Source organism: Salvelinus namaycush, chromosome 8 (genome assembly GCF_016432855.1).
Source record: "Salvelinus namaycush isolate Seneca chromosome 8, SaNama_1.0, whole genome shotgun sequence".
In the NCBI taxonomy this organism is placed as follows: domain Eukaryota; kingdom Metazoa; phylum Chordata; class Actinopteri; order Salmoniformes; family Salmonidae; genus Salvelinus; species Salvelinus namaycush.
In genome coordinates this window covers 39,873,131-39,897,064 of record NC_052314.1, presented here as the reverse complement: position 1 = coordinate 39,897,064, position 23,934 = coordinate 39,873,131, and the positions used below count along the sequence as shown (strand labels likewise).

The 23,934-nt window shown below is 42.3% G+C and overlaps 3 protein-coding genes across 8 annotated transcripts; 1 reads left to right on the top strand and 2 right to left on the bottom strand.

Annotated features, from left to right (window-relative positions):
- Window positions 1–809: 809 nt before the first annotated feature.
- Window positions 810–3,768, top strand: LOC120052667 (interferon-induced protein with tetratricopeptide repeats 3-like). Of its 3 annotated transcripts, none has more exons than XM_038999715.1 (4): window positions 810–895; window positions 1,322–1,522; window positions 2,241–2,652; window positions 3,012–3,142. In XM_038999715.1, exons 2-4 carry the CDS (start codon window positions 1,518–1,520, stop codon window positions 3,027–3,029), a joined length of 435 nt encoding a protein of 144 aa, XP_038855643.1. In that variant the 5' UTR covers window positions 810–895; window positions 1,322–1,517; the 3' UTR covers window positions 3,030–3,142. The 3 variants fall into 3 exon arrangements, with proteins under 3 accessions (XP_038855643.1, XP_038855642.1, XP_038855641.1); XM_038999714.1 differs by having other exon boundaries at window positions 2,241–2,916; XM_038999713.1 differs by having other exon boundaries at window positions 2,241–3,768.
- Window positions 3,764–8,029, bottom strand: LOC120052668 (pre-mRNA-splicing factor 38A-like). Its single transcript, XM_038999716.1, has 10 exons — window positions 7,822–8,029; window positions 7,231–7,390; window positions 6,940–7,061; window positions 6,753–6,838; window positions 6,562–6,672; window positions 6,300–6,409; window positions 5,245–5,271; window positions 4,956–5,041; window positions 4,727–4,775; window positions 3,764–4,561 (listed from the first exon to the last, which is right to left on the bottom strand). Exons 1-10 carry the CDS (start codon window positions 7,949–7,951, stop codon window positions 4,516–4,518), a joined length of 927 nt encoding a protein of 308 aa, XP_038855644.1. The 5' UTR covers window positions 7,952–8,029; the 3' UTR covers window positions 3,764–4,515.
- A 6,443-nt stretch (window positions 8,030–14,472) lies between these two features.
- On the bottom strand, window positions 14,473–19,737 carry mpl (MPL proto-oncogene, thrombopoietin receptor). 4 transcript variants are annotated; one of them, XM_038998794.1, is made up of 12 exons: window positions 19,521–19,737; window positions 18,763–18,883; window positions 18,446–18,621; window positions 18,137–18,288; window positions 17,733–17,898; window positions 17,520–17,631; window positions 17,233–17,393; window positions 16,818–16,960; window positions 16,468–16,627; window positions 16,300–16,378; window positions 16,097–16,184; window positions 14,473–15,919 (listed from the first exon to the last, which is right to left on the bottom strand). In XM_038998794.1, exons 1-12 carry the CDS (start codon window positions 19,642–19,644, stop codon window positions 15,407–15,409), a joined length of 1,995 nt encoding a protein of 664 aa, XP_038854722.1. In that variant the 5' UTR covers window positions 19,645–19,737; the 3' UTR covers window positions 14,473–15,406. The 4 variants fall into 4 exon arrangements, with proteins under 4 accessions (XP_038854722.1, XP_038854723.1, XP_038854725.1 ...); XM_038998796.1 differs by having other exon boundaries at window positions 15,666–15,919; window positions 16,089–16,184; XM_038998795.1 differs by lacking the exons at window positions 18,446–18,621; window positions 18,763–18,883 and having other exon boundaries at window positions 14,475–15,919.
- Window positions 19,738–23,934: the final 4,197 nt, after the last annotated feature.

Below are 23,934 nucleotides of genomic sequence, written 5' to 3'. Positions count from 1 at the left end.
TGTGAGGCTAGTCATTCACGTGGCGTAGCTTTTGGCCGGAGCAAGGAGTCTGGCTAGCCAGGCAAGCTAAGTGCTTTGGTAGCATCAATGACTGTATATATGACGGGTAGCATAACTTTCCTGCCTGTACTCAGCATTCAACAAACAGCTCCTCAAACTGGTCAGAATGTGGTACTACACAGAAAAAAATGCAAGCTATGTTCAACAACGTTATGGTCAACAGGGAGCGCCAAAGAATAAGAAATAGATTAGTTACACAATAAGGTCTTATAAAATAGAAGTTGCTTTGCACTCCTGTTCTATGTTCACTGGATTGTGGTTGAATTGAAGAATAATTGACCTCTACTATTGATAGAGAGCATCATTTACTTCAGGAAGCTGAGGGTCTAAAACAGATGTTGTACTTCCATATAAAGTTATGAGTTCTTTCACATCATTGAAGATGAAAGGAGTAGGCTAAGAGAAGATCTATTGACATCCAATTCCTTTCTCATGTTGTCAGTTTTGGTCTGGTCACGAGATGAGTTCTATTTTCAAGTTTCGCTTTCATAGAAGTCATAAAGATAAAGTATTGCATCCTGGAACATGCCATGTCATGTTGTGGTGTCTCTTGTCGTGATGTGTGTTTTGTCCAATATTTTTATTGTATTTTTAATTTTTAATCCCAGCCCCAGGCCCCGCAGGAGGCCTTTTGGTAGGCCGTCATTGTAAATAAGAATTTGTTCTTAACTGACTTGCCTAGTTTAAATAAAGGTAGAAAAAATGTACCGAGAAAGGTAACAGATTATTTTATTATAGTGGTTAAAATGCTTTGAATGCACGGAAACAGGAAGTAGAGTACGCAGACAACAGCTAAAAACAACGTCACGCTTCAGCCTCGGGAAAATATTTGTTTGTAAGTTCAATTGAATCATATTGCTAGTGATGATAATATTGTTATTGATAGAATTGCTGATTTATCAATGTTAGTTGGTTACATTTACTCACGCAAATTGACTTGCCTTTGATGTTTGCCGTCAGCTGTATTAGTTTGCTCCTGCGTCATGTATGCGAATTGTAAAACATACTATACTATTGTTACTGTTTCTAGTGTAATATGCTTTGTTATTGTACAGAGGTGTTTGCACATTAATAGAGTAATGAAAGGAGTTGGCTAGTTGCTACTTATATGGTAATTGTCTATATGGTTTGGCGTCATGCCAGACATGGGACCTTGTCAGGCGCTTTGCATTTATGCAACTTCGACTTGAAATGTATAATGTACAGCTACAGTATGTCCATGTGAATACTACTAATACTGTATTTATTTATTTTTTTGCAGTTCAACAACATAAACGTTTTCAATATATTCTCTAAAGAAAAGTCACGCCTTGGGAGTTTTATTGAAGACTCAGTTATTAGCGATCTGTCTAGTTTTGCATGGGAACTCAATTCCAGGGCAGAATAACTGTGTTCACTGACACTCACTTGTCCAGGAAACTCAGGGACATCCACAATAATTACTCGACTGCCCAACTATGAAGTAAGTACTCTGTAAATAAAAATCGACAACAAAACAGCAGATCCAATCGTTTTCAATGTAAAGTAACTAAATGTAGACGGGTGATGGACTTGTGTCACATTAAATATTGATGCTTAATAGTGTGGCTCAGTTGGTAGAGAATGGCGCTTGCAAGTTCGCCAGCGTTGTGGGTTTGATTCGCATAGGGGACCAGTATGAAAAAGTACAAAAATGTATGCATTGTCTACTGTAAGTCACTCTGGATAAGATTGTCTGCTAAAATGTTAACAAAGTTTCATGTTGGGCAATAACATGCAACGGAATTACACTGCAACTACAATTTTTCACTTTGAAATGTATGTCAAACCAAAAAAAACATTGATTTCATAGTTTAACAAACCATACAGCTCCATGCACAATGTCTACTTTGAACAATAAAATAAATAAAAAACATTTACTGGAAATACTATGCAGATGCACATTTTTGTAAAATTACAGTAAAATCTCCCTCAGATTTATTCTGTTGTCAAACATTATCTGCACATTTCTTCCTGTAAATGTGTTTTTGTAAAGTTTTCAGTTGAACGTCTTCAAAGTAGTCCTTGTTCATAGTTGTATGATTTGTTAAACTTTGAAATCAATGGTTTTTGTTTGGTATACATTTTAAAGTGAAAAATCTGAGTCTCAATGTAATTACGTTACCATGGAATTGCCCTGTTCAAACCCTTGTTTTAACCAGCCCTACTCAGACAGCCCTGAGGACTAAACTGGAGAAGCTGGAGTGTCACTTCACCTGGGGGCTGGAGGTCAGCAGGTACAAGCTGCTCAGTATCAGAGATCACCTGGAGGACATTGGCAGTGACGAGAGCTATCCATGGCTGGGTCAGAAGTACAACTTGTGGGCTTATGTACACCACACCCTGGGCTCCACTAGCATGGCCCTACAGTGCCTCAGTAATAAGGCAGAGGTGGCCTTTCACCAAAACAATCCTTTAGACACAATGGGTCCTTGGCTGCTGGTCCACTATGGAAACCTAGCCTGGGTTCACTATCACCTGGATAACCAGGCAGAGAGCCAGGCGTATGTGACAAAGGTCGCGGCACTGCTACGGGATTACCCCTCACCGTCCCAGGGAGAACTGCACCCCGAGGTATGTGCTGAAAAAGCCTGGACCCTCATGAAGTGTGGCCAGGACAAAAGACAGAAAGCGATAGAGTACTTCCAAATGGCTATTAGGATGGAGCCTGGGAGAAAGGAGTGGCAATCGAGCCACGTCTTGGCCCTAGACTCAGTTATCTTTTCTAAAAGGCAGGAGTCTGAGTTTCTAGAGAAGTTGAGACTTGCCAAGGAACACGATCCAGACAACTTGTATGTAGCAAGTGTTTACCTGTTAAGACTTGGCAGGAGTGGCCAGGTGAGAAGAGAGGAAGCACAATGTCTAGCCAAGCAAATTTTAAAGAAGCCTGCCAGCTGCTATAATGGTATTAAACCCTTACTTCGCTTTTACAGGCAATATTTTTCACATGATGATGCTATTGACCTTGCACACAAGGCTCTGGAAAGACATCCAAATGTGCGTTACCTGAAAAAGCGGCTTGCAAAGTCCTACAAATGGAAAATCAATTCAGGAGGTAGATGGCCTAAGGGTGACAGTCTGAGCCAGAGTTTGATCAACAAAGCCATCAGTGTCTATATGGAAGTGGTCTTACTCTACCCAGAGACGTCAATTAAGGTCAAACTGGAGCTTGCAAGCATCTACGCAAAATCAAGAATTGACAAGAGGGAATTAGCCAATCAGATCTATGAGGAATTACTCGCCAGCGTACAGGATCCATCCAAGTTACAGTTGCTCTACAACCAATACGCTACATACCTGTATTCCGACATTAAGGATTACAATGGATCAATTGATTATCACAAGAAGGCAGCAGAAATACCAAATTCTAACAAATATGGTAGAAAGAGTATAAAAATTTTGAGGAAGATCAGAGAAGAGGGGGGAAAATTTTAAGATGTGGGAGTGTAATTCTGTGTCCTTGTATATATAAAAACGGAACAGAGTCCTGCCTACGGATCAGAGAAGAGGGGGGAAAATTGTAAGATGTGGGAGTGTAATTCTGTGTCCTTGTATATATAAAAACAGAACAGAGTCCTGCCTACGAACAATAAATATGTGATATCACCCAAAGCTTTGGACTTGGCTGTACACTGCGCTTTGTAACTGTTATTCTCTCTGAACTCAGAAATAAAATCTGTTTGACTTGGACTCCAGATCTTTTTTTTTTTTTTTTTATAATATCCAAAACACTTAACATAAAAATAAGAGCAAGGAGTAAAATTAACCAATCAAAAAGGTTAACCAAATTGAAGGTGACATACTGTGTGTCTTATTTCGATTGTTTTTGGTCTCTGCCGGGTTACTGTTAAGCAATTTGTGACAAATGTTTTGTCAAAAGCACATAAGTTATTTATTTGTATAAATGTGGCTAACACTTTCAGGGTGCAACTCATACCACAAACCAGTCACACATTCAAACGAGGACATCGTTATCTGCACTGATGACAGCCATCCATAATAAAATGCAACTATTTACCCACTTCTGTAGTGAGACGCATCACATTACCAATTGTTTTTACAACAGCTCTCAATAATGGTTTTATTAAAACTAATATAATTGGGATTAACAACCATTGTTACCATGGTCCCTAACCTGCTTGGCCAGAAAATTCATACAAGGAGACTGTGCAGACATGACATTCTCAGTCTATGTTCAAACCACCAAGCAACTTTATTCACCGATGCATAGGGTTGTGGACAGTTCCATATGAGCTGCAGATTTTAGAAATAAAATTGAGATTGATTCTTTCTGCAACATGGTCTGAAAATATCTTAAAATGCAATTACTTTCGAAAACAAAATACAAGGGATTCCATACACAGATGGACATTTATGTGGCCAAATTTGTACAAGTCAGAAAAGGGAACTGTCGAAGAGAACAAAATACAAAGTGGATCACACGTTTCCTCTTCGACTCTTCTTGTGGCTCTTTTTTGAACTCCTTGAATAGAGATGAAGTAAAACAAAAGTTGGTGATACTCACTAAAATGTTTCATTTGATGCTATTCAGACAGTTCAACTACACCATGAACACAGAGCAGCGTTAAAAAAAATATTGTAGATACTAGTATAGTGGTGAGGGTCTTTCTCTTCTTCCATCACTCACCTCTCTGGGGATTTGGAGTGACTGCGATGCCTGTGGCTTCTGTGATGCCCTGGGACAAAATGGAGACAGCTTGAGGTCAGACTGGGCAGGGGGAACTTTTGTTTCAAACATCTTAAAGTCTAATGATTACAGCTGAAAATATATATGTCACACATCACAAATATAAACACTGGTTTGACTTTTTAATCTTGTGCGTTGCAGGACTGTATGGTAGCCATTGCTATGATACCTGGGGACTTTGAGCGGTGACGTCTCTCTCGGGAGCGGTGGCGACGGGGGCTTTTGCTGCGGTGACGTTCTCGTCTGGGGGATGGGCTGTGTGCAAAGGAGAGACAAACAATACAGGCATCATTAATACAGGGCACTGTTTGCAAGTAACCAGGACCCTGGTGAAGAAGTCTCAGTTCATGTATAAATTAAACACTTCAAGTAGGTTCTGTGTTATTATATTCAATACCATCAGTTTGGAATTCAAACAAAGGAAAATAAGAAATCCAGCAGAGAACATGGCTACATACCTTCGTCTCTTAGGTGATCTGCTCCTCCTAGACGGAATAAAAAGGATGCACAATCTTTAGTGTCTTGAGGATGTTATAGGAAATGACTATGAACTAGGAATCTTTCAAGACATCTATTAGTGTATGTCGGCACCTACACTGAACCATAAGGGGGGGGGGTCATGCATGTTTGCCCCCACACTTTTGATCTTAAATTACCACCTGCTAATTAATTAATTTTTGCAAAAATGACAAGTGTTTGAGCTAGTAATGTATCAACATTTATCTTAAGAAATTAGCTATGACATAGCCAATGAATCCACTTCAATCAGTGTAGATGAAGGGGAGGAGATAGGTTAAAGAAGAGACTAGGATTGTGTATAGGTGAATTGGCAAGACAAAATATTTAAGTGCCTTTGAAAGGGGTATGGTACCCGTTTGAGTGTCAAGAACTACAACGCCGCTGGGTTTTTCACAGTCAACAGTTTCCTGTGTGTATCAAGGATGGTCCACCACCCAATGAACATCCAGCCAAATTTGACAACTTTGAAACGCATTGGAGTCAACATGGGCCAGCATCCCTATGGAATGTTTTCGATATCTCGTAGAGTCCATGCCTCAACTAATTGAAACTGTTCTGAGGTCAAAAGGGGATGCAACTCAATATTAAGAAGGTGTTCCGAATGTTTTGTACACTCAGTGTATAGCACAACTTCGGATTTCTTCCCAGTCTAAAAAAACCCGAAAGGTATTAAACATTTGGAAGTTTTTACGGAGCTTCTCTTCTCTCCATTTTTGGTCATGCAGTGCGGTTCACAACGTGATTGTGGTCCTCATTATGAAGTTATTAACGTTACCCAAGATTTCTAAAAATGACATAAGTTGTCACAAAAGATTAGTTATTTTCAGAAGGTAGAAAGAAAGTAATGAGCAAAAAAAAAAAAAGGAAGCGATTTTATGACTGACGCATGCTAGAATTGGATCGGTTAGGGGTCTCGCGGATCGATGCACTCGTATCGTAAACATTCATTACATCCCTACTATAAACTGAGATACATGCATTGCTGGTTAGTTACCGTCTGGGTGAACGACTGCTGCGTCTGTAGCGTGGAGAGGGCGAGCGGCGAGGCCGATCGTTGTCTCGGTAACTCCGTCTGTGGGGCTCTGGGGTCTGAACTCTCTCTGTCTGTAGACATTTGAACAGACAGGTAGACAAGAGACAGACATGGACAGTGAAACAGAATTCCTCCACCCACTACACTAGTGTAGGTTTACGTAGCTTTACAGTTAGCTTATGCAGGTTATTGGTGGATAGGGGGATAAAGTTAAGACTACTACCTTCTCCTCTTCCTCATCTTCCTCGTCGCTGGTCTCCACCTCATCCAGGTCTTCTTCCAGGGCACTGATGCGTGTGTCTAACAGCTCCGCCTCCTCAAGAACCTGCCTTTTCTGTAGTCAACACACACACAATCAGTGATCTAGGTCAGTGAAACAACGCACGTGAGCACGTACACGGGTAGAAGACTTACCTGAAGCCTGGGAAGGATGATGTCACACATTCTCTCGGAGTGTAGCAGTTCATCAATAAACTCATCAACGTGTTGCAGCTCAAACTCTGAAACAGAGGGTGAGGGGAGAAAGTGCCATTTAAATCAAAAGTAGACAATTTCGGCATTGTGTAATCATTCCATGATACGCGTAAACGTAAGGACTCACCCCCATTTCGGTTCTGACTCTTGATTTTTCTGTAGTCGTTGTACAGTGGTTCCAGGTATTTATAGCAATCCACTGATGTCCCAGTCAACCTCATGTACATGGCGCCAAGCAAGCGGACATATCTATGGTGTGGAAACCATCACAGTGACTTGTGTAAGGTATTTAGGTTCCGATTTTTTTAATCATATTTGTCAAGTTGGGAGTTAGAAGATAATGATAAATGAAAAGTTTTAAAAAACGAAATACAGAAAGGCCTCTTATACTACAACCTGCCTGAAAGCCACATCTTACTTGAAATCCTCGTTTTTGATGAATTCTACAATGATGTCTTTCTCTGGCTGGATCTGCAGCATCTTCAGAGTGAGACACAGGAACGGTGTAGGTTTGATATTTCCGCCATAAACGCCACCGACAAACTTCAGCGCCATGGCTTTGTCAACGACAAGCTCAGCTGTTGATCAGAGAGAAACCAGTGAGGAGAAAGAATCAATATGGACTAGGCATAGTTCGCTAGCTAGTACTTCTGATGTGCATAAACCTCAATTGAGAGTAACTAACTAAATGTAACAGGGTAAAATTGACTAGATGCTAGCTAGCGCACTTCCTAGTAGTGTTTACATTTGTGGTATTTGTATTTCAAGCTAACTAGCGTTAGCTAGTTAAGACCATAGAGATAGATAGAGGACTCAGAGGACTTATCTTATATCTGTGGCATTATTGCGTCTATGGACAGTGCCATTGAGGCTACAACCCATATGAAACCCCACCCGGTTGGTTACTTTGACTCCTTTAAAATAGTGGAAGCCCGCAATGGCGCGGCCCATGCTAAAAAGTCATTTTGGCCACACAGGGCCTCTATCATTCTTTATGGCCACAACTCACCCGTCAGTCCAAAGCATTCTTCTTTCCAGTATTTTGATTCATAGATTCGAGTACGAATAATTTTCTCCACCAAGTATTGTGGATTTGTTCCATGTATACTGTTGGCATCTTTAACAGTCCTATTTGCCATCTTCACAGCTCAAAACTGAATGAAAATGTTTTCCCTTGCGAAACGAATTCGCATTTTTACAGTATATCTTCCGGTGCAACAATTTACACTTCCGGGGCAGATTGTGAAGGCGTTCATTGGATGAAACTTTTCAGTCACATGCCAAACACGCAATTTTCTCGTGTAAGGTAACTAACTACGTGTTAAGGATAACTATTTTTAAAAAAGTTTATTTAACTAGGCAAGTCAGTTAAGAACAAATTCTTATTTATTTTTGACGGCCTACCCCGGACGACGCTGGGCCAATTGTGCGCCGCCCTATGGGGCTCCCAATCACGGCCGGATGTGATACGGCCTGGAATCAAACCAGGGACTGTAGTGATGCCTCTTGCACTGAGATGCAGTGCCTTAGACCGCTGCGCCACTCAGGAGCCCTGTGGCTACATCACATGTGCATCTTCATTTAGCTCTATTATTTGTCCTGTCTTTTATTTATTTTAAACTGCTTGGAATTTGATCAATTTAGCCGTTTACTCAAATATGAGTTCCCGTCTCTTTGTGAGGATGGCAGCTAGCTAGTTAGCGCATATTGACAATAGTATTTTCTGGCCAGGGAAGTTTGTTAAAAGCCCTGACGCTATCTTTCATATCAGCGAGAAATTATATAAACTCAGCAAAAAAAGAAATGTCCCTTTTTCAGGTCACTGTCTTTCAAAGATAATTCGTAAAAATCCAAATAACTTCACATATCTTCATTGTAAAGGGTTTAAACACTGTTTCCCATGCTTGTTCAATAAAGTATAAACAATTAATGAACATGCACCTGTGGAACGGTTGTTAAGACACTAACAGCTTACTGATGGTAGGCAATTAAGGTCACAGTTATGACCTTAGGACACTAAAGAGGCCTTTCTACAGACTCTGAAAAACACCAAAAGAAAGATGCCCAGGGTCCCTGCTCATCTGCGTGAACGTGACTCAAGGAGGCATGAGGACTGCAGATGTGGCCAGGGCAATAAATTGCAATGTCTGTACTGTGAGACGCCTAAGACAGCGCTACAGGGTGGACAGCTGATCGTCCTCGCAGTGGCAAACCACTTGTAACAACACCTGCACAGGATCAGTACATCCGAACATCACACCTGCGGGACAGGTACAGGATGGCAACAACAACTGCCCGAGTTACACCAGTAAGCCTGTTGTAAGGCAGGTCTTCACCAGACATCACCGGCAACAATGTCGCCTATGGGCACAAACCCACCATCGCTGGACCAGACAGACTGGCAAAAAGTGCTCTTCACTGACAAGTCGCCGTTTTGTCTGTGGAACTTGTTCAGGTTATGTCTCAGTTGTTGAATCTTATGTTCATACAAATATTTGTGAAGTTTGCTGAAAATTAACGCAGTTGACAGTGAGAGGACGTTTCTTTTTTTGCTGAGTTTATATACACTAAGTGTAGGATCTTTTTTTATTTAAGAACACCTTTTCTTTCCATGTCATAGACTGACCAGGTGCGCAACTCAATATTAGGAAGGTGTTCTTAATGTTTTGTACACTGAGTGTATATGACCATTTTATAAATGGTAAACTTGCATGTAACATGATTGCATTTTGGAACCCCGTTCCCCCCACCACCCCAAGATGAATGGTTTTGACCATGCTTCACTGCTTTTGATTGGTGCAGCTAGAAATCACAAGTGTTTATCCTACATTATAAACTGGGTGGTTTTACATATCATTTGCGGAGAGCATCATGAGCAAAGTCATTGTAGCCTATGATTTGACTTCTCCTAGCTGTGAGAACCATGACATGCGCACAGGCTGACTTGTCACTGCTATAGCGCAGCTGAATAGCCTGCCAGCAGCCTACCACCGTGTCCATTACAATGTAGAACAACGCGACACTAATCCAAATCGTTCAATAGTTAGGCTTTCCATATTACCTTTTCTATTTCTATGGCGGATTCGGAGCCGCAATTTATGAAATATGCCAGGACTTTGGATATAACAATAGATGGCAAAGTCAAAGATACTGGTTTCCCTTATCCATCTGGTGAACATTTCCCTAAATGCTTATGACAAATCCAGCTCCAGAACCAACTGTAGCCAGCTGGCTAATATTTTGAATAAGGTGTAGCAACAACAGATAACATTAGCTGGCTAAATAAGGTTAGCATGCTAGCTATATATAAATATATCTATATATATTTTTTTTCCTTTTCTATTTCCTTTTCTTAAACCTGTGTGCTTGGGTATGTTATTTGCTAAAAATGTATTTGAATGTGTAATTCAACTTCCGTATATGTTTGTACAATTTGAAAAGTTTAATAAGATATTTTTGTTGTTGTTGAGCACACATTTTCTCTTGATGCTTGTCACAGTTCAGTAGCCGAAGTCTACGCCCTTCATTGGTGATTGGTCAGCAGTAGGGATTATTCAATTAAGTGTTTGTTGTCGTTCAACAACAGAACACTGGTTTTCATGAATTAAAAACAAATTGAGTTAGTTAGGTGTAAAATAGCTCGACTAAGACCTCTGGAAAAACGTCAAAATTAATAACAGAATTCTTGAGTTATCTTTGATTAATTCTGACAATTTTGAGGAAGTGTACTTGTTGCTGCGGTGTTTCAAGAGGGACAAACCGTAATATTGCTGCTTTTCTCTAGTTTTTCAAACGAAGGTATTTAAAGGGAGCATGCGAACACAGACGTTCACTTCGCCTAGCTAGGAGCAAAATGAACCTGTCTGCGGACGCCTTGAGGGTTCCCACATATTTCCATGTTACAGCACGGAAAACCGACAGACGTGTACCTGTGCTAATGAACTATCTGCATGTCCGCGGCCCCGTTTTGATTTCAAAAATGTTTTGCTACCCCACCATGTAAAAAAAGTTATATAATCAACGGCCAATGTTTACTTTTTTAATTGGGTCTATGACAGTCTATTACAAAATCACAATATCACCAAAGTGTGTTGTATCGAACATTTCAAGCAACATTCCCAGCTAATGAGAAACCAGTCATGGTGTTAAATATAAGAGAATGAACAAGATTTAACAAGGCACCCTTGGGGCTAATTTGTATGGGCGCCAATGGCAGATTTTGAGGGATTTTTACATCCGTATCCCAGCAGAGCGGCGTGTCCACTAAAACGTAATTCCGTGAGGAACTACACTACATGATCAAAAATATGTGGACACCTGCTTGTCGAACATCTCATTCCAAAATCATGGGCATTAATATGATGTTGGTCCCCCCCTTTGCTGCTATAACAGATTCCACTCTTCTGGGAAGACATTCCACTATATGTTGGAACATTGCTGCGGGGACTTGCTTCCATTCAGCCACAAGAGCATTAGTGAGGTTGGGCGATTAGGCCTGGTTCGCAGTCGGCGTTCCAATTCATCCCAAAGTAGTTTGATGGGGTTGAGGTCAGGGCTCTGTGCAGGCCAGTCAAGTTCTTCCACACCGATCTCGACAAACCATTTCTGTATGGACCTCGCTTTGTGCATGGGGCATTATCATGCTAAAACAGGAAAGGGCGTCCCCAAACTGTTGCCACAAAGGTGGAAGCACAGAATCATCTAGAATGTCATTGTATGCTGTAGCGTTAAGATTTCCCTTCACTGGAACTAAGGGGCCTAACCCGAACCATGAAAAACAGCCCCAGACTATTATTCCTCCTCCACCAAACTTCACAGTTGGCACTATGCATTCAGGCAGGTAGCGTTGTCCTGGCTTCCTCCTAACCCTGATTTGTCCCTCGGCCACGGCAACCCATTTCATGAAACTCTTGACGAACAGTTTCTGTGCTGACGTTGCTTCCAGAGGCAGTTTGGAACTCAGTAGTGAGTGTTGCAACCGAGGACAGACAATTTTTATACGCTTCAGCAATCGGTGGTCCCGTTCTGAGAGCTTGTGTGACCTACCACTTTGCGGCTGAGCCGTCGTTGCTCCTAGACGTTTCCACTTCACAATAACATCACTTACAGTTGACCGTGGCAGCTCTAGTAGGGCAGAAATTTGATGAACTGACTTGATGGGAAGGTGCCATCCTATGACAGTGCCATGTTGAAAGTCACTGCTCTTCAGTAATGCCATTCTACTTCCAATGTTCGTCTATGGAGATTGCATGTCTGTGAGCTGGAATTTATACCCCTGTCAGCAACTGGTGTGGCTGAAATAGCCAAATTATATAAAAAATAACTAATTTGAAGGGGTGTCCACATACTTTTTATATATTTAGTGTATCAGTGCAAGTCCTGATCGGGTCTCCTCCTCCAGAAACTGACCAGAAGGCGACCGCTGACCACACTGCAGCCCTATTGGAAAAGAGCTTCAGTAACCCCGCCCCCAAGAAGGAGACCACCGTGCTATTGGCTGAGACTCTGTCTCGACTCTGTAAGGATAGGAGAATTACTTTTTATTTTGGTTGTAACCGTCGTTGACCCCAAGTGGGAGATGCCGATGATAGATATCAAGACAGGCTTGTGCCCATTCTATACTTGTCTCATTATTTCTACTCTACATATTTATTGGACCCATTGCAATATAATTACACATCATTGACTTGAATGGGGATGCTTGTTCTAGTCATTCCATTTCTATGACTGACCCTGTGTTACACTCCTTAGGAAGCAGAACGTCATGTACAACCTGTTTGATTGGCCAAAGAGGCGCCACGTCCACCACCACATGAGGGCGCTGTTCTACTAGTGTGTCCAGGCTCTCAATCACCTCTACTTTCATTGCATTTGTACTTACTAAGGAGCTTACTAATGAGCTTCTGACAGGTCTTCAACTTTATATATTCTGTTTCTGTGTTGCTTATGAAATGTCATTTTGCATTCTTGCAACTCTAATGGTGTGTGCAGTGTGGATGAAAGTGTTTGAGTGTGTTTAACCGCATCTTACAGTGTTTAAAACTGTGTGTGTGTGTGTGTGTGTGTGTGTGTGTGTGTGTGTGTGTGTGTGTGTGTGTGTGTGTGTGTGTGTGTGTGTGTGTGTGTGTGTGTGTGTGTGTGTGTGTGTGTGTGTGTGTGTCTCTCTCTCTCTGTTTGTGTGTCCAGGGCCTGACCAGGATGTCATTCCAGCCGTACAGCTGCAGCAGATCATCACGTCCAGACTGAACAAGTTCAAGGCCTTTGAGGAGGATGCTCTGCAGCTCATCTCCAGAAAGGTAGGCCTTTTTGTCATTTTATTATCCATCCCAAGGGGTGCACAACTGCGTTCCAGTCCTTCTGTTTTTTTTTCTTCCTGCCTCTTAATTGATCAGTTAATCTCATCGATTGGAACCATGAATTGGAAAGGTCTGCCAGTGATACTGTGAAGTGTTCTATTTGGCAGTACCTATCGGTGAGTGGTGTGTCTGTCTCTGACCGGTGTCCCTCTCCCGTCCTCCACAGGATTGGTGGGCATCATCATGGCGGCCCTGGATGAGAAGTTCTCCTCCTCTTACATCAAAGCCATCAGGTAAGATAAACCCCATTGGCCCACAGAGCTGTCAATTGGTTCCCATTGGCCCAGAGAGCTGTTGATCTATGTGAAATCTATGTGTGTTAGGTGTGCATTGGTGTAGGAGCAGCTCTTCCTGAGGGCGGTCATCGCTGAGTTCAGGCGGCTGGGACTGGAGGCGGCCACCTTCCAACAGGTGTAGACCCTACTGAGGTCAACATTGACTTACTACAGCTCTTGCTCAACACACATCTTTCCCTCTTTTACTTGCATTGTGAATTTTTCCCGAGATTCCCTTATCTAAAGGCCACTGTCCTCCACCCTCCCTCTAGGTGTTAGTGCAGCACCAGGCGTTGTGTCGTGTGGAGGGCCTGCAGCCCATCAGTGTGTCCGAGGGTCAGCACCTGAGGTGTGTCAGCACCTGAGGGCGTGTTGTCTGCTGCTGCTGGAGGCTAGCCATCTAGACGTACTACAGCGGGTCTGACTCGACGTCAGCCAGGACGACGTGCTCTACGCACGCAAGGCCGACAGAGACCACCAGGGGTCCAGGCAGGGGTCCACCCTGTGTTTTCTGACAAGATTGGTCCTAACGTAACAATTTTTTTTTCTCAGTTCGGGAGAGCTGCAGTATCACCAGGTTTCAGTTGCAGTCAAGCATTAAACTTAAGTATCTCAGTTCCTGAGCCAGGTAGGGAAAGGAAACTGGCTCTATCAGGACTATCTCTGTCCGGTCAATTGATCGATGTACTGTTTTGTGAGAACCAAGATCCCTCTCTCACACTGAAACTCTCCATGTCCACCGTTGGACCGCATAGTCTCATGCCTGCCCTTGACCACAGCCAATACTACTGTACCACTCAGGACTGGGATCATGAATCCCACAGACACCCCTGGCTGTGTCCACGAATCTGACCATATATACAAGGTGATATGGTGGCTCTTTTAGAAGCTCACAGTTTTGTTTGATGCTGTCTTCTGAGAGGCAGGGTTTTTTTTTAGGACAAGGATCCTCTGTTTTTAACATTTATTTTACGAATGCTTTTCAACGTTGTCATTGTTGTCAGCACCATTCATTTTTGGAAGCATTTGAAAGGGAAATGGCATCGTATTTTTTTTATAGAATTCTGTTTTAATCCAAGCACACACGAGATCATGACTTAATTGGCTTTGTGTGTGTTTGCTGAAAATTACCCTTGTTACAAACTTTTGGAAGGAAATTTAGATCTGGCTTCAACTCATTGTGTTGATGGGAGAACTAGAGTTCCTCATCAGAGTTAGCCATTTGACTTTCCTCATTTATCCTTATTCAAACCTTTTAATGTTGCTTTTGTTTGTTTTATGATTGTCTGTATTCTTTTTGTTTGAATATACAAATGTCATAAAGATATTTGACAATACTTGTAGGTTTACTTTTCCATTCTTCATGTACTCATGAATACATTACTTGAACACATTACTTGCACAGGTATGGCTTTCCAGACATGGCTCGAATGAAGAAAGCATAGTTTGTAGGGTGAAAAGATAACGATAGACATATACTGTACAGCCAGGCATAAGACAAGAAAAATAGATATATATTTATAGTATGTCCAAGGAAAATATCAAAGTCCATCCAGATTTGGGTACACCTGGCATGTTATCCCACAAATCCCAAACTAAATCTATAATAATAGTCACACCTTTTTACAATGTACTGTACATGCTACAAATGAATGACATATTCAATGACCTGTTTTATTAGTGATGTAATGGATATTGTGTTGATGTTTTGTAACTGTCCATCCATTCCTTTTATATCCACAAGCACACTTGAGCTGTGTCTTACATTTTCCTAGACACATTAAGATATTTCATCCAGCATTGTGCAAAGTTGAATATCCTAAATACATCCTTGTTTTGAGAATAGCACATTTGATATTTAAAGCCTCCCCCTTGTATTTTGTACTTGGTTTCATCTATTTTTCCCATGTCTTTTTCATGAATTTGTGTGCCCTTGTTGTGTTGTGCTGTGCGAGAGTGGCAATCAGGCATTTGTGTTTGCTGAGCTTGTGCCCTCCAGGTTGACATAGACCCTGCTGCCCTGGGGGGCGCCCTGCTGCCCTGGATAGTCCAGTCTCTCTATGGGGTGCTCGGCCAGCAGTAGGTAGGAGTGGTTGAGGATGTCCGTGGTACTGGAGGATGATGGGAAGCTGGAGGACCTAGTAAAGGAGCAATGACACCTCACCTGGAGCACCCCCTCTCCCCCCACCCCCAGGCTCGGAGACTCCGCCCCCACCTCCCCATCGTACACGTACTCGTTCCCTCCGAGACGGGGGATGACGTCATCCATGGTCAGGGTCACGTACTCCGGACTGACCTCCAGGACCAGGGTAGGCAGGCTCTCCTCCTCCCCGCCTGAAGTGCCTTGTTCTGGGGAGAGTAGTAAGGGGGACTCCCTGGGAAGCATCCCTCTGCCTGGAGCCTCCCTCTCAGACATGATCTCCACGACACAGGCTGCGGTCTCCTCTGAACACTGCTTGATGTTGAAGGGAGGGTCCTATGGAGGTAACACAGGAGCGTACAGACATACTCAGATCCAATGGTTTCCAATGTGTGCACACAATGATAAACTAAATGTGTTGCATATTGAACACATTTCATTGTTAAAACTTGATCCTTTCAATTGACCTAGGTCCGTTAATCCACGGTGTACTGTAATGAATTACGTTTTTACCCAAGTCTGTCCGTTGATATCTGTCAGGAAGCCGTGGAGTACTTTGTCAAGGTTTGGGACTGGTGGCCACAGATACTGTTTGAGCTTACTGGTGGAAGAAGATAACATTTTTCAGTACACATGTCCATGAATAGGGTGGTAAGAATACATTCATGGTAAAACAGATTTTATTATGATTTTTTTTTTTTTTAATGCATTTTTACCTGAGATATCTGGAGAACATGGAGATAAAGACGACTGATACAACGAGCACCATGAGAGGGATGCAGGAGATGAGGGCACCTGTTGAGTTACATTAAAGAATTCTAGAAGAGTTTGAGAAGGAGGATATCTCCAGAAGTTAAACATAATAAGTGATTGTTTTACTGTACCTATGTCGGAGGGCGTGTCCACAGTGAGTCGGGGTGACCAGTCGCTCCAGTAGCCAGAGTAGACTGACCCGTTGGGTCTGGCTCTGACCTGGATGTAGTACTGAACTCCAGTCTGAATGTCCAGACAAGTACTGGTCTCTGGGCCCTGCAGGATCACCAGCTGGAGAGAGAGGACAACACACAATTGCACCCAGTTATTGGTGGGTGATTGGTATGTGTACTGTACTGCAAAATACAAACTCGTGACAAAACATGTAGTTCTCTGTTTACATGCGATAAGGACAGAGGCAGGGTTCTACCACACAACAGAATGAAGTAAACAGAAGAAGATCATTTAGATAATACTGTACCTTCCAGACAGTCTCCTCTCGAGGCTGGTAGCGGTGCTGGTACATCAGGTGGACAGACAGGGCCAATAGGGGGGTGTCCCATTTCAGACACAGCCTGCCCTTCTCCCATTGTCCCCTCAGCCTCCCAGGAGGGGCTGTTTGAACTGACCGCAACATAGGGAGAGGAGAGAGAGACATAACAGGAGTTTTGCAGAGATGATTAGTGCATGTCCAGCAATACAGAGTGTACTGTCTGTTACAGATGACTATCAATATCTTACTTCATTGTCAGCAATACAGTAAGAGGCATGCTAGACTCGACCACTTTCCATTTTTTACTCAATGGAAACGTAGTATACCGGTAGACTTTGGCCTCCTTTTTAAATGAAGGGAGGATTTCACAGCTGCCAGTTGGTATTTTATCAGTGTGACTCACTGCTGTTGTTGAGTCTGAAAGGCTCAGTGTAGAAGGTCCGCCTGGGAGTAGCAGGACCAGCGCTGAGTTTGACCCGTATCTCACTGGACTCTGCTCCATGGAAACTGCAACGGTAGGAGATGTTCTCATTCTGCATACACTCTCTCCAGCCCTCACGTTCACTGCAGAGAATACACAACAAGAGAGGTTAAATAGCCAGTGATCATGTTTTGGCTGTAAAACTACATTTAGATGACTTTGAGGAGGGTTTTCCAGGAAGCTCATTGGAGAAATGAATTTGTTAATACCTGGGTCCCAGCTTGTAGTATATGGTGTAAGTATCATCTCTGTAGGCCTGCCCATTCCATTGGCAGGTGATGTTTTGCAGGTCAGAAGTTTGGCACAACAATGAGATATCAGCTGGGGAAAAATTATAGTAAAACTCGATCACCTAACTCAGTAATGTAAAGTGACCATATTTAGTTTCTCTATACCACATTTACAGCAATACTACCACAGACCTGCACTCTGGGGAACCATGGCAGTTTTGGTGACCGACCAGTCGCTCCAATGACCGCTGGTCTCTTTCTCGCTGTAGCCGTTGGGTTTGACCCTCAGCTGGACGCTGACCACCTCCCCTGGCGCCAGAGAGACCAGGCTGTGGATTTGGGACCTCACTGGCTTTATCTGGGGACAGGGAGGGTACAGAAATCATAGGAGTTCTACACCAGCATGGGGTTTGGGTGATGAGGACTTTCTGACACAAATGGATGCCCTGTAGCCAACTATCAAGTTGAGTAGACAAACTAATAGTGAATGTCCCAGTCATGATAGATTTTTTTACCAACCGTTCATCTGTCTTTTTCCCCTAGCAGCTAATCTGACTGGTTGAATTGGTGTTGATTTCGTGTTTCAGTAGGCCTACCAGTTCCGTTCTCTCCCTCAGGCTCTGGGAAGAGTAACGTATCCCATACTGCATGTTGTTCTCCCACTCTCTGGGTGTGTGCCACGCCACCTGGAACTGCCCAGTCTGCCCTGTCGGGTGAAGGGATACATTCACAGGGGGGTCCAGGAGAACTGAGGAGAGGCGGAGGAGAAATAAGAGAGAAGAAAGAATGAAGCAGAGAGGATATGCCATTACGGGAAAGTAAGAACTTTAGATTTCAAACAACTAAAATTTGCATTCTCTCTCTCTCTCTCTCTTTCTCTCTCTCTCTCTCTCTCTCTCTCTCACCCTGGTCCTCGACGCTGACAGTGCGTGCGTATAGTGTGTAGTTGGAGCTGCTCTCCATCACTCTGATGTGTGTGAAGGTGAACAGGAAGACATCAGAGGGAGGGAAGGAGCAGACATGGAGGATTTGCCCCTCCTCTGTCCTCTGGAGAATCAGATTACACCTCTTCTCCTCCCGACTGAACAGACAGAGAGAATATGACTGGCATCGGTGACTGGCAGACTGGAGTGTATGTCAGGTCCACTTCAACTGTTAGTGTATTTCATTTCTTGCTGAAAATATTGTTGTTTTGTAAATGACCAGAATACACTGAACATACTCATCGTTACTATAGAAGAAGTCATAAGACTTGTTGTCTGGCATCTCCCAGAAACAGGTGAAGTCATACTGTGTCCTGGTAAAACACTTTGGATCTGCATCATCCGCCAACAGTAGAACATCTGTTATGGAGTGTAGTGCATACCGATAGGATGGGTTTCATGAAATATACTGTGTCATAAAAATTATGCATATAATGTATAACACTTAGTATAACACTTTAACATAGAATCCCAGGTCGTTAAAGGAAAATAGTACTCAAAAACGATCATTTTGGCATTTGTTTCATTAGTCCACTGTTGAAAACGTTTTGCATGTCAGCAATCAAGTTTTCAAGATATAGAACTTTCAAAATACAGAAAGTGTCACAGTATGATGCGTTTTCTGTGGTAGACTGTGACACTTTCTGTATTTTGAAAGTTCTATATTTTGAAAACTTGATTGCTGACATGCAAAACGTTTTGGTACTTTATCAACAGTGGACTAATGAAACAAATACCAAAATATCGTTTTGGAGTGGTATTTTCCTTTAGTCTACTGATGCACTTGTTTGTGAACATGTCATATCAGTGCTTAACAGAAAAATTGGCATAAATCCTCAGCAGAGAACAAGCGACATCTGTGAGAGGATCAACATTATTGCCTTGATTTGTGTAGCTCTGACAGTGACACTATTTCAAATATTGTACATACTGGAGGACAGTTTACTATTGTTATTGATTTGTTGTTTAAGATAAAACATGTGCTCCAATGTCATACCTTTCTTTGACAGATGAGGGACAGCCCCAGCCCCAGCCCTGGTCCCCTGCCCCAGAACATTCACCCAGCATGCTATGGTCCAGAGCCAGACGCAGAGTATCCTCCGGGTGAGATTGAGATCCATGACATATACATCCACAGGTATGTCTAACCTACCCCATCACTATCCATTAACCTCTATGTCTGAGAGTGTCAGTGTGTTGTGTGTCAACATAGCATTGTGGTCTGGGGGTTAGTAATGGGGAGGCCATATCTGACAGGTCCTCATGCTACAGGAAGTGTGTGTTGTGTGGATTGAGCCAGTCAGGCGTCCAGATGGGGGTGAAAGAGAGGTTGGCCTCTGACACACATTGTAAACTTAGTTGATATTTTCACACACTCAATACATACCTCTCTTACACTATAAGCCATTATGGCTACTCTAAACTCTCTCACCAAAAATCTAAGATCAAATGGAAATCTTTGAACATGTCATCCTTTATTCAGAGTCTGCAGAAAAAGTCAGTTATATGACACATACAGCCTTCAGAAAGTATTCATACCCCGTGACTTATTCACATTTTGTTGTGTTACAGCATGAATTCAAAATGGGTCAAATATTTTTTTCTCTCACCCATCTACACACAATACACCATAATGACGAGGTGAAAATATGTTTTTAGAAGTGTGTGCAAATGTATTGAAAATTAAATACAGAAATATCTAATTCACATAAGTATTCACACCCCTGAGTCAATACTTTGTAGAAGCACCTTTGGCACCGATTACAGCTGTAAGTCTTTCTCTGTAAGTGTCTAAGAGCTTTCCACACATTATTATTTTCAAAATGTTTCAAGCTCTGTCAAATTAGTTGTTGATCATTGCTAGACAACCATTTTCAGGTCTTGCGATACATTTTTAAGTAGATTTAAATCAAATGTTAACTTGGCCACTCAGGAACATTCACTGACTACTTGTAAGCAACTCCGGTGTCTGGTGAAAAGGTTTACCTCTTGGATTTTGCCTGTGCTTAGCTCCATTCCATTTCTTTTTTATCCTGAAAAACTCCCCAGTCCTTAATGATTACAAGCGTACCGATAACATGATGCAGCCACCAATACGCTTGAAAACATGGAAAGTGTTACTTAGTAATGTGTTGTATTGGATTTTCCCCAAACAAAAAACATTGTATTCAGGCCAAAAAGTGAATTGGTTTGCCACATTTTTTTCATTATTACTTTACTGCCTTGTTGCAAACAGGATGCATGTTTTTTTTAACTATTTTTATTCTGTACAGGCTTCCTTCTTTTCACTCGGTCATTTAGGTTAGTATTGTGGAGTATCTACAGTGTTGTTGAGCCATCCTCAGTTTTCTCCTATCACAGCCATTAAACTCTGTGACTATTTTAATGTCACCATTGGCTTCATGGTGAAATCCCTGAGCAGGAACTGAGTTAGGAAGGAGGTCTGTATCTTTGTAGTGACTGGGTGTACTGATACACCATCCAATGTGTAATTAATAATTTCACCATGCTCAAAGGGATATTCAATGTCTTTAAAAAAAAAAAAATGTATCTACCAATAGCTGCCCTTCTTTGCAAGGATTTGGAAAACCTCCCTGGTCTTTGTGGTTGAATCTGTACCTGTTTTCGAATACTCATACTAGCCGCACTAACCCTACTATTTGTGAAGTAAATTGAGTATGTAGTATGCTTGTTGGTCCTAGTATGGATATAGTTAGTATGCCAAAAGTTCCCGGATGTCGTACTACATTCGCCTAAATACAAAGTATACAAGCAGTGGACAGTTAGGCCCATAATGCATTTCTTCCGAATATGGACGTGGCTTCATAACATTTTCAGATTTGAAGAAAATGGTGGAAAATATACAGCCGAAGTCCGACGAGAGTGGATACAACTTCATTGCTAACTAATTATGACAAATGTTAAGAAAATGTTGAGCAATGTAATAAAGTAATGACTTTTCAAATAAGTTACGTTACATGTCATGCTGGCTGACAATTTGTTGGCTACTAATATATCGAATTCACTTTGGCTATCTACTCCGGTTTCAGAGCACTTTCGTCTGAGTGTGCCAGAGCGCAGAATCACTGCTGAATTTATGCACGCTCAACATCTGTTGAATATGGCCGGTGTCAGTAAAAAAGCATAATTAAATGGTTGCCAACAGCTCAGTTACAGTCCCCAACGCTCTTGATAACATGAAAACAGCCTAACCAGCTATGCTAGGGCGAGTAAAATGGTCTGTCTGAGGTGTTCTCTCGCTAGCCAACATTAGCCAGTTAGCTTGGGTGCTTGACCGCCGTTGTGAGGTCCTACAACTCGGCCAGAGCGTCCAGTGTGAGCTCGGAATACTCCGAGAGCGAAACGCTCGGAATTTACAAACGCCCAGAGCGCACTCTGGCACTCCAGATTGAATTTACGAAACATACCCAAAGTTGTAAAATGTCTAGCTAGTCATTTGTCATGCTAGCAAGAGGTTGCATTGCAACAGCATCAACTTCTGGAAGACAGACGTAGCGCTAGTACGCTCAACTGAAAGGATACCGTTCGTTTACAGTATACTAAAATGAACTAATAGTATATAGTATGTAGTATAGAGTATGTTAGTATGGGTATTCGAACACAGCTTGTGGTTGAAATTCACTGCTTAACTGAGGGACCTTACAGATAATTGTATGTGTGTGGTACAAAGATGAGGAAGTCATTCCAAAATCATGTTAAATACTATTATTGCACACAAAGTGAGTCCATGCAACATATTATGTGACTTCTTAAGCACATTTTTACTCCTGAACTTATTTAGGCTTGCCTTAACAGACAGGTTGAATACTTACTGACTCAAGACATTTCAACTTTTCATTTTTTATTCATTTGTAAACATTTCTAAAAACATAATTCCACTTTGACATTATGGGGTATTGTGTGTAGGCCAGTGACACAAAATCCCTATGTAATCCATTTCAAATTCAGGCTGTAAGATAACAAAATGTGGAAAAAGTAAAGGGGTGTGAATACGTTCTGAAGGCACTGTGTCAACACATTGTGACCACAATTCAGCAACTATCTCTTCCAACTAGTCTATTGGTCAGTTGACCGGAGACAGCTAGGTCTGCTGGAGCATTGCCTCAAAGAGGACTGCAGACAGCGATGATAGACAGAGGTGCTTCTATAGAAGTTGCATCCTTATTCAGTTCCTATTTCCTGGAAGAAGGGCTGAAATCTTAAATAGTTTGAAAGGGGCATCTGTGTAGATAGCAGGATACAGCTGTGCGTTTCTCCTGTGTGCACTGTCTCTTAGGTCCAGTTTATGTTATAGTGTTTTTGGTTTGACTATCCTTGTGGGGACAGAAGTCCTAAGGACAGTAAAACAAGGCAAATTCGTGGTGACATTTTGAAGGTCCCTACAAGGAAAAAGGCTATTTTAGGGTTACAGTTAGGGTTAGAATGGCAAAGGTACAGAAAGATGGAGGAATTCAGATATGATGTCATCGTTTTAGCACTACCCACAGAGTTCAACTACAATGCTCTGGTTCAATGTGCCAGTAAATCAGCACAATCTACTTTTTCATTTTTTTTTTTACTGACTCCATCTTGGAGCTATAATTTAGATAATGTATACTGTGCTAATGGAGAGCAATGTAGAATATGGCGAACTTAGAAAACTAGGCATTTGTGGTAAGTACATGGGGGTCGCCATTTTTAAGCACATTCACTGTTAGGGTTAAGGGTTAGGAGTTAGGTTCAGGGTTAAGGTGAGGTTTGAATGGGAATCAATTGTTTGTTAAAACAAACATGTGTGTGTGTATATATTCGTCTGTGTGTGCCTGTGTGTGTGTGACCGTCTACGGTATGTGTGTATGTGTTCTGCTGTCAGGAAGCTCAACTCAGCGGGGCCCTGCGAGTCAGTCCTCAGTGCTTTGCCTGTCAGCAGGAGGAAATCCAATGACAGATCAGCTCCCTGCAGCAGGGAAGAGGCCAGGCCCTGTGTGTGTGTGTGTGTGTGTTGGTGTGGGTGTTTGTCCTAAAATATCAGCTCTATGCACCAGGGAAGAGGCCAGGGCCCTGTCAACCTCAGGCCTCCCCGGTCAGAGCCTGGGCTGCGGTTTAGCCCTGACACCAAAGACGCTGACATTCAGAGGGACAATAGTAAGCCAATAGTGTGCCCCCACTCCACCATGAGTAAAAACAACACTTTATTCTACCTTACTCCAGGACTCTGAGAAACAGTGGCAATAGGGGCGTTGTTGATGGGTTAGATCGAGTCTCGCATTGCCATACCTCCAAAAATCACGTCGTTGTCACAAAACCGGGTTCCTGGCGATGCTAGGTTAGATCCAACAAGGGGAAAAAATGAAAGCGTAAAACTTACTACTTTCGATTCAAAGCTCAAGTTATTTATGTGCCTCAGTCCA

What these genes read in the sequence shown, in the direction of transcription:
- mpl (XM_038998794.1), bottom strand. Translation starts at nt 19,644, where the DNA reads ATGGATCTCAATCTCACCCGGAGGATACTCTGCGTCTGGCTCTGGACC. An exon ending in TGTCAGCGTCGAGGACCAGG is followed by an intron (nt 18,289 to 18,445) that starts GTGAGAGAGAGA and finishes GCCTCTCCTCAG; the next exon opens with TTCTCCTGGACCCCCCTGTG. An exon ending in GGACACGCCCTCCGACATAG is followed by an intron (nt 16,379 to 16,467) that starts GTACAGTAAAAC and finishes GTAACTCAACAG; the next exon opens with GTGCCCTCATCTCCTGCATC.
- LOC120052668 (XM_038999716.1), bottom strand. Translation starts at nt 7,951, where the DNA reads ATGGCAAATAGGACTGTTAAAGATGCCAACAGTATACATGGAACAAAT. An exon ending in AGATCACCTAAGAGACGAAG is followed by an intron (nt 5,042 to 5,244) that starts GTATGTAGCCAT and finishes CTTTGCACACAG; the next exon opens with CCCATCCCCCAGACGAGAAC. An exon ending in CACTCCAAATCCCCAGAGAG is followed by an intron (nt 4,562 to 4,726) that starts GTGAGTGATGGA and finishes TCTCTATTCAAG; the next exon opens with GAGTTCAAAAAAGAGCCACA.